The 13,093-nt window shown below is 59.7% G+C and overlaps 1 protein-coding gene across 2 annotated transcripts; it reads left to right on the top strand.

The window, feature by feature from the left end:
- Window positions 1-3,342: 3,342 nt before the first annotated feature.
- On the top strand, window positions 3,343-11,447 carry Efna3 (ephrin A3). 2 transcript variants are annotated; one of them, XM_004629784.1, is made up of 5 exons: window positions 3,343-3,534; window positions 9,153-9,466; window positions 9,817-9,882; window positions 10,068-10,145; window positions 10,355-11,447. In XM_004629784.1, the coding sequence occupies exons 1-5, from the start codon at window positions 3,407-3,409 to the stop codon at window positions 10,483-10,485; spliced, it is 717 nt and encodes a 238-aa protein (XP_004629841.1). In that variant the 5' UTR covers window positions 3,343-3,406; the 3' UTR covers window positions 10,486-11,447. The 2 variants fall into 2 exon arrangements, with proteins under 2 accessions (XP_004629841.1, XP_004629842.1); XM_004629785.2 differs by lacking the exon at window positions 10,068-10,145 and having other exon boundaries at window positions 3,361-3,534; window positions 10,355-11,411.
- The last annotated feature ends 1,646 nt before the right edge of the window (window positions 11,448-13,093 follow it).

Genomic DNA, 13,093 nt, shown 5'->3' with positions numbered 1-13,093 from the left:
GATAGAGAAAGGAGGCCTGAGACGCTGAGAGCAGACCAGCCCCATGGAGAGGACTCCGACCTGGACAGTGGCCCTTACCGCCAACAGCAGACCCAGGCCAACCCTTCTGCACCAGGTGTCATAGGCTAGTTGAGGCCTGCTAGGGGAGGGAAAGTCAAGTCAATTGGATAGACATCAACCAGTTTTTCTTCCTCTTTTTATTTTATTTTATTGTCTTTTTGAGATAGGGTCTCACTTTGTAGTCCGGGCTGGTCTCAAACTCCGCGTGTGTGTGTGTGTGCGCGCAGGGTCTCACTATGCAGCTCAGCCTCGTAATCCTCCTGTTTCCTGACTCCCTAGTGGTGGGATTACAGTGTGTGTGCCACCACATCCAGACTCCATCTGTAGCTCAGTGCACCCCAAGTATCAAACCCTGGCCCCTGCACTTACCTAAGCAAGCACTTAGTTCACTGAGCTATCTCACCAGCCCTTGGTCTCAAACTCTTAACGATTCTCCTGCCTCAGCCTCCCAAGTGCTGGGATTACAGGAGTGCGCCTTTACTTCTAGCATTCTTTTAATGTAAAAACAGAACAGAAGAAAAATATGAGTGTGTTCTCTGTAATAAAGGTAAGCGATGCTTCACGAAACTCACTGTTTCAGATACATGTTATATTGAGTGACTGTGTGTGCATGTCTGTGTGTACAGGCACATATACGGGCTGGATCACAGTGCAAATCCACGTCCTACCGTAGGTCATAGTCATGAATGGTTTGAGGCCCAGGTACAAGCAAAGGCCTAGACACGATTGACAAAGTCCTAGGTCTTTGTAGAACCCCAATGCCACAGAGAAATGCCTGGGCCTTCAGATGGGTAGTGGCTTGAATCATATGCAGAGACCTAAGCCGTACAGAGGCCTGGGTCCCCTGGGGAGAGGTCTGTAGACCCGTGTGAGCAATGGTGCTGGAGGTGAATGCTGTGTAGACATTATTGCCACATACCATTGTGCAGTTTGTACACAGCACAAAGGGGCCACACAACAAGAGGCTGACATCAGCCCAAATTCCCTCACGAAGATGGGAAGACCCAGGACACTCCCACTGAAGGAAGCAGCACCTTTGTTTCTGCACAAAGGCCCTGCTTGCCAAGAGATGAACCCTAGGGACTGAGGCACACAGAGGGGTGCTTTCTAAAGCCACACAAAGGCCCAAATCAGCCAGCAGCACGGTGAGCAGAGCCTAGATAGCACCAACCAGATCCCATCCAGACAGGCCTGGGCCTCGCAATTTAAACACTAGACTAAGATCCTGTAGAGAGCAGCTCATATTCTAGGGGTAGAGCTCCAGATTCGGGGGGGAAGGCTCAGGAGGGCTCAGTTCTAGAGAGGTGTGTCTGGGCTGGGCATGCTGGCACACACCTGTAATCCCAGCACTTGGGAGGCTGAGGCAGGAGGATCACTGCAAGTTTGAGGCCAGCCCTGGCTACATAGTGAGTTCAAGCCCAGCTGGACTACACAGTGAGACCCTGTTTTATAAAACCAAAAACAACAAAAAGAAGTGTATCAGGGCTCTACAGAAAGAGACTCATATTGCTCAACAGAACTGATTCTTCTTTTTGGACTCAGACTCTATAGGCAGGGGTAGAAAGTTTCAAGGCTGATATCTAAAATTCTGGACCAAACATTCAAGCCCTCACCTAATATAAATATGCAGTTTCCTTGCCAACTGTGAGCCTTAAAGAGACAAGCTTTGGGTAGCAGGGTATGTGGGTAGGAAGGGACAGACCTGGTATTCGTGGTCCCTGAAGTAGGCAGTAAGCATCATTTGGGTGAAACCAATCTCCCTGGGGATGAGGAATCTGGGGGCAAGGGGAGCTGTTTGCCAAGTCCCTACCCCCATTCCCAAGGGACCTAATTTACTTTCTGGCTCCTGAGAAGAGAGGTGAGATCTCCTGGGGTAGGGAGGAGCCCAGAGAGGACAGAACCTGCTCTTGCCTGGCAGCAGCTCAGCGCAAAGCCTATTCTGGATGACTCTACCTTTCTCCCAAGCCCAGCACCCAAGGCCAACGGGTGACCCTGGGCCCTTTTCTGCTAAGCAGATGGAGAGTGCCAAGTGCTGGGGCTCCAGGGCAGCACAGCAGCAAATGTGGCATGCCTGCCTCTGGGGGCACAAGTGGTTGGTGTGGGTGAGGAGACCCAGGCAGGCCTGATTCTGCCTGGTCACTCTTAAGTTTGGGCCTCTCCAAAGGAGAAACCACCCTAAGAAGCAATACCTACTTAGTTCTGGGTTCAGAACCCTTCCTGGAATTCCCACTTCCTAGGAAAGGAAGTGTGAATAGTGTGTCAGAAGGTGCATGCAGGTGTACAGTGTGAGTCACTGTGTGTGTGTGTGTGTGTGTGTGTGTGTGTGTGTGCGCGCGCGCAGCTGGTGTGTGTCTACATCAGTGTCTCTATGGGTCTTTGTTCCTACTGATCTCTAATTGTCTGCAAGTACCTTTACCACCTTTACCTGTGTGTGTCCCGGGCTGTGTGACAGGTGCCAGTGTTCCCGCGTTCTCTGCCTCTGGGTGTTTGCCTTTTTCTGAGTGTGTGTGGGGTGCTGGCTGTCCCCAGAGAACAATGACTGCGGCACAGCTGGAACACAAGGTTCCTGCACTGGGCCTTCTTGGTCTTTGGGAGTAGGAGGCACTCCACAGAGAATGCCTGGGAACAGCAGTGGTGTTACCAGGAGGAGCCCGACAGAGGAAGTTAGGAGCCTTTTGTAGGTGGACAATCTTGGGAAGTGTACTGGGCCCCAGCTGGCTCTTCAATGCACCCCTTCTGCTTGGGGCCCTGGATAACCAAATGTCCTTCCTGCACACAGTACTGACATTCTCAGGGAACTGAGAGTCTCCACTCCACCTCCAAGAAAAACAGGATTTGAGCCACAGCCGGGGGCTTCAGGTCATTGGTGCCAGCTAAAGCCTTCTCCACTAGCCTTCTGTGCCCTCGGATTCATCAGGCACTTGGGAGACAGGGCCAGCGTGTTCAGGAGAGGTCTGGTCCTCCTCTGACTCCTCCTTTGCCCTGTCCCAGAAATGAATGGGCCCACATCCAGTCTTGGGCTCCCACCGCCTTCTCCTGGATCTCTAGCCTCCGGGGTAATAGGCGAGCTGAAGCAAACAACCTAGAGACACGGGAGGCGCAAATCGGCCGCCTCCTAGGGGCAGCGCAGCCCCCACTTTCCTCGCGGGCGCGCTCCCCGCTCTAGTGGGGCGTGGCCTGTCGGGAGCGCGCTAGGGGCGTGGTTTCAGGGCGCGCCCCAGAGGGCGGACAGCCGGGCTGTGGGCGTGGTCTGAAGCTGGGGGCCGGCGGCGGCGGGGAGCTGGGAAGCAGAGCAGCCGGGAGCTCGGGGCTCAGTCGGGGGGCGGCGGCGGCGGCGGCTCCGGGGATGGCGGCGGCTCCGCTGCTGCTGCTCCTGCTGCTCGTGCCCGTGCCGCTGCTGCCGCTGCTGGCCCAGGGGCCCGGGGGGGCGCTGGGGAACCGGCATGCGGTGTACTGGAACAGCTCCAACCAGCAGTGAGTCGGGGGCCGGGGAGCCCGCGCGTCCCGGGTCCGTGAGAGGGGGAGCTGGAGCTCAGGAAGTCCTGGGGGAGCGGAGCTGGAGGCTGGGGGGCTGGGAAATGCACTCTGTGGGCGTCTGTGAAACTCGGGGGTGTCTGAGCGAGGCTGTTGGGGTGCAGCAAGGAGCGCTCGGGCCGTGCGGAGGAGGCGCTGGGGCCCCCTCCCCATCTTGGCTTCTCTCCACCCCCGCCGCTGGAACAGCTCTCCCCTGACCCATCACGCCCCCCACCCCCATCGTCAGTCCCTTTGGCTAGGCTGGGGTTTGGGGTCCACCAGTGTCCTGGGGATGGGCCGCCGCATAAAGCGGCCCGGGGATGACCTGTTTTCAGCCATGAGGGTTTCTACGGGTTCTGCCCTGGACTCTTGGTTCTAAAAGTGGGATCCAGAGCTGAGGCCGGGAGTCTGAAGGAGCGCCTCCCAGGAACGCTGGGAGTGCGCTGCCCGGCAGTGTGGGGAAATCCGGCTGCAGTGCGCTGGGGCCGGGTCGCCGAGTTGAGGGGCCCTGGGAGTGCTGCTCGGTTAGGATGGGAGCCGGGAGAAGGAAGGAGGCAGGGAGATGTTGGCGTGTCACACGCACACACATACCCGGGATGGGGACGGCGTGTGGCACCGAGTGTGAGCGGGCGTGCGCGGCTGTCAGTGCGCGTGTGTCTGAGTGTGTGATTTGTGTGTCTGCGTCGGCGATCGTCTGGGGTGGGAGCGGGCACCGGCGGGGAGGGGGCTGCGCCGGTGTCCGCGTGGCCAGCCGCGTCTGGCTGGGTGGCTGTCGGCGCCGCCGCGGTCTGGGCGGGTGTCAGGGAGGCTGTGCGGTTTCCCGGGGTGTGCGGCGCGGCGGCGGGTGCCCCCCGCGCAGTCCTCGCTGCCCTTGTCTTCTCCTCCCCGCCGAGCCACCGTGGGCATCACCCTGGCCGCCTCGCATGTGTCTGCGCGTTGGTGGGGGATCCCTGGGGACGCGGGGGTCACTGTCACACCTGCCCGGGCGGTGGCAGCAGCTCTGCCTCTGGCTCTCCAGCTCGAGGTCGACTAGGGAGCAAATGGCAAGACCCCTGGGGAGGGAACCGGCAAGGCCGGGCAGCCACGACCCCCAACCTTCCAGGGGAGGGGCTGCGCTCGCCGCTCCGCTCTTTGTTGTTTGGGGCTCTGCGCCTCCCCCCTCCTCGCGCCCAGAGTGTCAGACTGGGGGTGGGGATGAGCCAACGACGCCCCCCTCTCGCTTCCCTGGAAACCACGGGGGTGGGGATGCGGCCCCTCCCCCCCGGAGCGGGACTCCGAGATCTCGAGGGGCGCTAAGGCTGACTCCCCTGCTCCGTTTGGCTCATACCCCGCCCCCAGACCCACAATCCGACCCCTGCCCCTCTGGAGCTTAGCGGGCAAGGAGAGCTCACAGGTGAGGGGCGCCGGGTTTCCCACCACCCCAGGGACAGCCCTGGTTCCTCAGGGATGCAGGAATCGCCTTGAGGGGGTGTCGATCAGGCCACCTCCTCCGCATACACCTGGGCGCAGGTGACAGCTCCGGAAGGGGGTGGGAGACGGTTCCGGTGCCTCCTTTCAGCTCTCTCCACTCTCGCGCGGGCCTGGGCCGGCAGAGGTAGGAGGGGGCGCGCACCGGGCCGGAGCCGCCGCCGTCCCCGCCTCGCTCCCCGGGCCTTTGTTGCCGCTGCGCCCGGCTCCCCGGCTCCCTCACTGCGGCAGCCGCGGCCCCATAAATCGTGCGAGCGACGTGCTCGGGAGCCGGGAGTGGAGAGGGCCGGGGAGCTGGGGGCGGGGCCCGGCCTGCTACAGGCTTCCGTGCCCCTCCCCCCAGTCACGTGAGCTGGGCTCCGGGCTCGCACCTCCCGTCACGTGCGGAGGGTCTCTGCCCCCGGGGTCCTGGGGGGTTCTTAGGACCCCACCCCCAGGGGGTCACGTGGGAGAGTGTTGGTGGGACACGTGCGGTAGCCTCCTTTGACAGACCCCGGGCAGGTCCCCGCGCCAGGGCGGCGATCTAGCTCTGGCCCCCCACTCGGCCCTTCTGTGTACTCTCCTGGAGTAGGCAAGGCCTGCGCCCAACCTGGCCCAGAAACTAGGAATGGGAGGACTGTGACGGAGGAAAGCCTGAAAGTGTGAGGGCGAGGAGTCCCCTGAGCCTGAAATTGAATGGGGTGGGGACTGATGGTCAGATGCCTGCCCCTGCCTGTGCTTCATTTCTTTGCAGGACCGGGCAAAGGTGTTGGCACTCGCCCCTGTCTCCAGGAGCCTCGGGAATATCTTTATCTGTCTCCCTACCTGCCTCTACCTCTGAAATGTTTCTGTTGCTGATGGCTTTCATTCAAACATTCATTCAACAAATCTTTGCTGAGGCTCCACTGCATCCCTGGTGGTCTTTGCCTCTGTTCTCTCCCAGTCGGCGAGCTCTGCGCCCTCCGTGTCCCTCCCTTCTCCTTGGCGTCTCTGTCCCCTGCTATCCGTGGGCCTCTGGGTCGGACTCTAGGTCTCCAGGTTCCCGGGCTCTGTTCCCGTGCTCTCCCTCCTTCTCCAGGTCTCTGGCTTCCTCTGCCTCTCGCAGGGACTCCGGCCTCGGTTCACCTCCCCGATCTGGGTCTCTCCATCCCATCTCTGCGCGTCTCGCCTTCGGCTGGTCTCTCGCTCCTCTCCGCCGCTGCAGATCAATAAACCTTCGCCGCCGCCGCCGCTGTCGCAGGGGCGAGGGGCGGGGGTATCGGGCGCGCCGTTTCTCACCGCGCGACCCTGCGGGCTGGGGAAGACCCCGGCCCCTCAAGGGGCTGACGGGGCTGGGGCCGGCGGGGCGCCGAGGCCGAGGGCTCAGAGGGGCACGGGGTGTCCGCGTGCACGCGCCGCCCGGACGGTCCCCGCCACCGCCACCGCCACCCGAAGCCCTGGCGCGCGGTCCCCACGCCGCGCACACGTGGCCTGGCCTCGCCGGCTCGGGCGGGTGGCGCGCAGCCTCGGGGACGCGCGCTGGAGGGAAGAACCGGTCTCCTCACAGCCCTCCTCCGCTCCCGTAACTCTTCATCCGGCGTCTAAGGCGGGGGCTGGGATTTAGCAAGTGCTCGGCCGCTTGGGATCCTTTCCCTACTCCCTAGTCCTGTTAGACACCCTGTTTACCGTCCCCTAATTGCCCCGGGGGGAGAAGTTTGCGCCTTCCCTGCTCCTGAGTCGCGCATCCTCTCCTCTCTGCACTCAGAGTGAGCAGTAAGAAAGGGGTCGGGACGCTCCTGGGGCGGTGCGACCCAGGAGAGACTGAAATAACGGGGTGATGGGCGAGGGGCGCACTCTGAACAGGTGTGCTGATGCTAGCCTTTCTGCGCAAAGGTGAGAGGCAAGAAGAGGAGGAGCAGAGAGATGTCTGAGGGGCAGAGCCCAGCCCAGCCCACCGCCTCGGAGGTGCAGCTGGGCAGGCAGGCTGCAAGAAGCCTAGGGCACCTCCTGCTACCCTGCGGGGGAAGATTCAATGAAAGGGCCTGAGCCGACCAGACAGGTCGGGTCTCCTAGGAGTTGTGGCTAGCACTTCTGGCACCCAGCCCTTCTGACCCCTGTCCACCCCATGCCAGTGGACACAGCCACCCCTCCAAGGAGGTCTTCCTCCAACACACCCAGCTTCAGGGTGCGTTTCGGGGGCTTTTTCTGCCAGGAGCACAGGAATCAGCAAGAAGTGGCTTCTCTTTCCTTATGGTCATTCAGTCACCTTTTTATAAGGCTGGTCCCACCCCGTTGAGGGAGCTCAGATACCTGTAGGAATCTCTGAAGCTGGTCTGCTCCCTACAGGAATGGGGTATGTGGTAGGAGGACCTGGGTGGCGCATAGGGAGAGGCTGCTTCAGAATGGGGCTGGAATCATGGGCCAGACTCCAGGACAGAGGTCACAGAATGTCTGTGCGTCTGCTCCAGGCTTGTCACCATAATGCTGGCAGCCCCCTCCCCAAAGCCTGAGGGTGGAACTGGAGAATACAGGGTTGGGATGGACAGGCAATGCTGGGGTGGTGGCTGGGAGTCAGGCCTGGTCTAACCCGTTTTCCAGCTCCCAGTGCCCCAGGCTGAGACTCCTGCCCACCTGGGTGCCAGGGCCAGGGAGGGGCCCGAGTGACCCGTCACTCCCATGGGAACCAAGTGGGACTGCTGGCATGCCTGATGACTCAAGGGGGCTGTGCCCATCTTTCTGGGTTCCCCAAACCAGCTCCTACTCATTTGCCTCACTGCCAGTCTTGGAAGGGGTACTTGGGAAGGGGGCAGCACAGGTAAAGCTCGAGAAGTAGAGTAAGGCAGGGGAGGAGGCAGAGACCTCCACGTTCATCTTGCTAATGGGTCTAATTACTGCTTATAAAACTGGGTGCTGTCTGGTGACAAGGACAGCCAGCCTCTCACCCCAGCTCCCAGGAATTAGGGACCTCAGTGGTTTGACATTTTGCCAGCTACCCATGACCACCATCCTCCTCACTGTCCACGTGTGTGCATTCTTACCCAGGAGGGTAGGGTAAGAAACGCTCCTCAAATCTCTGACTCCCATACCTACACCCCTCTCTACCACCACCGAGGGTATTCAGACCAGCACTTTCTTTGATGGTAACTAGCAAGGCAGGTGGGGGTGAGGGACCCAGCATCTGCTGCTCTGTCCCAGAGAGGGATGAGAGAGAGGTTGAGAGGCACAGCCATCGTGTCTGGGTACTGTGCCCCTTAACACTGGCAAGCGTGATCATGGGGCAGTGCCCCCCAGGTGGAGGAGGGAGGCATGTGATGAGACAACCATGTTGCAGGGGGCTTGCTGCCGATTCCCTCGGCCCTCTGCTCTGTCGTATTGGGGACCTTGTGGTCCCTGACCCCAGGGCAAGGTAAGTGGGACTCACGGTACAGAGACCAGTAGTACTGCTATGTGGCGCGATCCCAGGGACCCTGAGATTGCTTGGGCAGCCAATACTGGCCTGGCAAGCGGCTGGGCACAAGTGCAGCCTCGCCTCTCCGGGTATGCGCCTTGAGTGGGCGGTGGACATTTGTGTGTGCGCACCATGGAACCTGTGCATGTGTATGCATGAAGCACCACTCGCGTCTGGGAGGGCAGGTCTTGTTGGACTGGCCTTGGGCTGCACTGGCAGGAAAGCACGCTAGAAAGCGGTGGAGGGAGGGTGTGTGTCCCATGGAAGACACTCCTCTGTCTTCCCGCTTCACTGCCATTCCCTCGGTCTCTCATCCCGGCTGGCGCATTATGGGGATTGGACGGAGGAAGTCTGGGCCCGGGTCTGGGAGTCGCTGGGGCCTGCGCCGTTTCTGTGGCAACCGAAGCGTAAGTTCCCTTCTTTCCCCGCCCCTCGCTCTGCCGCGGCTCCTTTGGAGGCGTTGGGCTTCCCCGCACCTCTGCTGCCCTCTGGTGGCTACCGGTAGGAAGCCAGCCCCGGAAGGCAAGGAGGACTCAGACACAGCGGACAGGCAGCAGCAGAGTCCTGAGCGCAGACAGGCTGGGAAGAGTGGGGAGGGCAAGTCGGGAAGCTCCGGGGCCGGTTTGCACCGCGGCGGCGCGAAAAACAGGCTGACTCTGGGTTGTTTTTTGTTTTGTTTTTCCCTGACCCGCTTGCTCTCCTCCAGCCTGAGGCGCGAGGGCTACACGGTGCAAGTGAACGTGAACGACTATCTGGACATCTACTGCCCGCACTACAACAGCTCGGGAGCGGGACCTGGGGCGGGGCCCGGGCCGGGCGGCGGGGCAGAGCAATACGTGCTGTACATGGTGAGCCGCAGCGGCTACCGCACCTGCAACGCCAGCCAGGGCTTCAAGCGCTGGGAGTGCAACCGGCCGCACGCCCCGCACAGCCCCATCAAGTTCTCCGAGAAGTTCCAGCGCTACAGCGCCTTCTCGCTGGGCTACGAGTTCCACGCTGGCCACGAGTACTACTACATCTGTGAGTGCGGGTGGGGTGCGGGCCCAGGTCAGAGCAGGTGGTGGGGCTGGGGGCCCCTCTGTAGCGAACAGTGAGGACCTGGACGAGGCGAGAGGCGAGGGTCGAGGGCCTCGGGACTCCGGATCAGACGAGATGATGCTGAGAGGGCTTGGGTGACAGTCCCAAGTCTGGGCCGCCGAGTTTCTGTGCACATTCTATAGCACTGGCTCTGGAGGGTTGGGAGTGCGGGGCTCCCAGGGAGGACAGCACAGCCATAAGGACCAGTGTGCAAAGGGGCAGCTGGCGGCGGGCGAGGACAGGCGCTGGGCACAAATGGGGCGCCGACCACTCAGGGCCCGTCTCCTCCCCAGCCACGCCAACCCACAACCTGCACTGGAAGTGTCTAAGGATGAAGGTGTTCGTCTGCTGCGCCTCCAGTGAGTGTCGTCGGCTCCCACCGCGCCCCATTTTTGGCTCCCCTGCTTTGGGGCTCCCCTGGCTTCCTGGGGGTGGGGGTGGAGGGTGTAGGCGAGGGGAGCTTGCTCCCCGGCTGTAGTAGGGGAAGGGGGTCCTGGCCCTGACTCTCCCCCTCCTCTCTCCCCACCCGCACCCGACCCCGCAGCATCGCACTCCGGGGAGAAGCCGGTCCCCACCCTCCCCCAGTTCACCATGGGCCCCAATGTGAAGATCAACGTGCTGGGTGAGTCTGCGCAGCGCCCTCTGTGGCCGCTGCTGGGACCGCAGCCCTTTCCTGGTGCCTGCTCATTTCGCATGCCTTCCTGGGACACCGGTCCTCCTTGGCCCCATGTGTGGCCAAGTCCCCGGCTCCACTGCTGCTGCCGCTGCCGCGTGCCCCTGCTCCGGCGCGCAGCCCAGCCCTCACCAGTCTGTCTGTTCATCTGTCCGCAGAAGACTTCGAGGGAGAGAGCCCCCGGGTACCCAAGCTGGAGAAGAGCATCAGCGGGACCAGCCCCAAGCGGGAACACCTGCCCCTGGCCGTGGGCATCGCCTTCTTTCTCTTGACGCTCTTGGCCTCCTAGCTCTGCCCCCTGCTAGGCAGAGAGAGATGGGTGGGGCCAACAAGGGGCAGGGAGCCGTGGGCTCTCCACAGGCGCCTAGCTGTAGGGCCTCTACCCTTCTCCACGGCTGAAAGTGGGGTCTGCACACACATCTGTGCCTGCCCCATCTGCCCCTCCAGTAAGGGCACCACAGTGGCTCAGGCACGGGGACAGCCAAGGTCCCAGGCAGCCTTGTGCTTCTGGGAATGTTTGGTACCAAACCGGGGGCCACGAAGGGAAGTGCTCAGGACTCCCTGCCCCCTCGTACCTCTTCCTGCCCCTGTTGCCCTCCCCCACTGTCCCCTCAGAGAGACAGATGTGCCCCAGAGACAGCAAGCTGAACGGGCCGGTGTCAGGTCACCCTCCTCCTGGGGCAGAGCATGGGGAGAGAGCTGGGAAGGGGGGGCAACACCACCTGCCGTCCCCTTCCCCTGTTTACAGCAATAAGCACGTCCTCTTCCCCCTCCCTCTTGCAGGATTATGGTTTGGATTAAATCCAAGTTTACAAGTAGACACCCCTGGGGAGGCAGGCAGTGGACAGGGATGGCAAGGGGGTGGGCATTGGGGTGCCAGGCAGGCATGTACAGACTCTATATCTCTATATATAATGTACAGACAGACAGAGTCCCTCTCCCTCCTTAATCCCGACCTTTCTTGACTTCCCCTTCCAGCTTTAGACCCCTCCCCACCAGGCTAGGCCCCCTGGGGGACCCCCTGGCCCCTCTTTTGTCTTCTGTGAAGACAGGACCTATGCAACGCACAGACACTTTTGGAGACGTGAGACAACAATGCCCCTCCCTTCCAGCCGTGCTCGGGACCCACCTCCCAGGACCTGCCCTGCCCACCCTGTCGGTCCCACCCATCCTGGGCCTTTTTCAAGTGCTTTGGCTGTGACTTTCATACTCTGCTCTTAGTCTAAAAAAAAATAAACTGGAGATAAAAATGCCTGAGTGTGTGCGATTTTGAGGGGCCGTAGCCCTGCATTCACTGAGCAGCCCCTTAGGGCCTGGGGTCTGGGTTTTGGGGGATTCTGGGCCAGAGTGACTACTACAGGCCCTGTTCTGGGGCTTGTCCCCTTGCAGAGAGGCTCTGTGTGGCTCCATGCAGGGCCTGGTTGACTTTGGGCACCTCTCTGGGCTTTACACGCCATCAGAATACTGGGCTGTGATGTATATTCTCAGGGTTGGCATGAGGGTTAAATGACTTGGGAGTGAAAGCGTCAATTGCTGAGGGTGTTCTTTTCTCCTTTCACATAAACCAGAGGTTCTTGGCTGGGGTCTATGGATTTCTGAGGATTTGTGAACCTAGATAGGAAGAAAACTACATCTTTATTTTTCACTCCCCTATAACAAATTTAAGAAGTTTTAAGTGTGGTTGGACAACAAGCCACAAAAGTATTAACAGTACCTGTGACTTTGTAACCAACAGAAATTACAGATGTTTTCAGACTGCATTAGTGTCGTCAAAGATAGTTAGTTCAGAAATTATGTTCATCACTACTTTGAAATGATCATAGTTGTTAGACCTTTCATGTTCTTAATGTGTCAATAAAGAAACGTATATATTATTATACCAGAAACTGACTGTTTTGCTAACTGTTTCAATAGAATCAACTTCCTCTATTGCCCCTTCTAGTTTTGTTCATTTAGAAACACTGTGGCCATTGCTGAGGCCAGACCCGGTCCTAACTACAGTATCCTGCACCAATCAGGGCAGCGCAGGGACAGAAGGCTGAATCAGGTGGAGGATGAAGGGGACAGAGGGCAGGTGAGAAAAGAAGCAGGGCAGCCAGTGGCCTGGGCCGAGGCAGCCTGGTGGGAGATGGGATGGAGAAGGTGGCTCCTGCAGCTCCTGCTGATGTCCACTGGGCGTCTGCCTGCCAAGTGCCAGGCTCTATTAAGGGGTCTGGGGATAGCGAAGACACAGCATCTGCCCTCAGATATGTTCCTAACTCAGCAAGTGCTGATGTGTGAGTGACAATCACACACACACACACACACACACACACACACACACACACACAGCAATATATCCAGCTCTTAACACAGTTAAATATTGGGTAACAGCAGCAAGAGACCAGAGCCTCACTCTTGCTTAGGGACAGAAGGAGATGGCTTCAGGAAGGAGGGACACAGACCAGACTGGGGACCCTCTGAGGAGCTCGAAGATCTCGAAGGCTGGGAAGTGGGGATTTCTCCCAGCAGGGAGGCAAAGTAGCAGGTCCACATGGTAGGCTTCCTGGAATTCTAAGGCCAGCTAGACTAAGGCTAAGGGCTAGGCTGTGCTGGAAAGGCTTTGTGGTTTCAAAAACCCAGGAATTATAAGACTGTGAAAGGGCCTGACATTTAGAGACAGGCTGAGCATTGCACCCTCGGAACCCTCCTTTCTACAAAGAACACTTTAAGGTGAGCCAGGCAAGTGACATGGCTGGCATACAAGGTGGGCTAAGGCCTGCGGGTGAAGCACTTGCCTAGCATACAGCGAGGCCCTGAGTTCGATCCCCAGAGCTGCATGAACAAGAACAAAAGGTGGGTCTGGCTGTTGCTGAAATCTGTAGCACATGGAATCCTTTCCCAAAATTCCTGCTGCC

The sequence above is a fragment of the Octodon degus genome, unplaced genomic scaffold (assembly GCF_000260255.1).
Source record: "Octodon degus isolate 3935 unplaced genomic scaffold, OctDeg1.0 scaffold00032, whole genome shotgun sequence".
Lineage (NCBI taxonomy): Eukaryota > Metazoa > Chordata > Mammalia > Rodentia > Octodontidae > Octodon > Octodon degus.
This window is presented reverse-complemented; position numbering and strand designations above follow the sequence as displayed.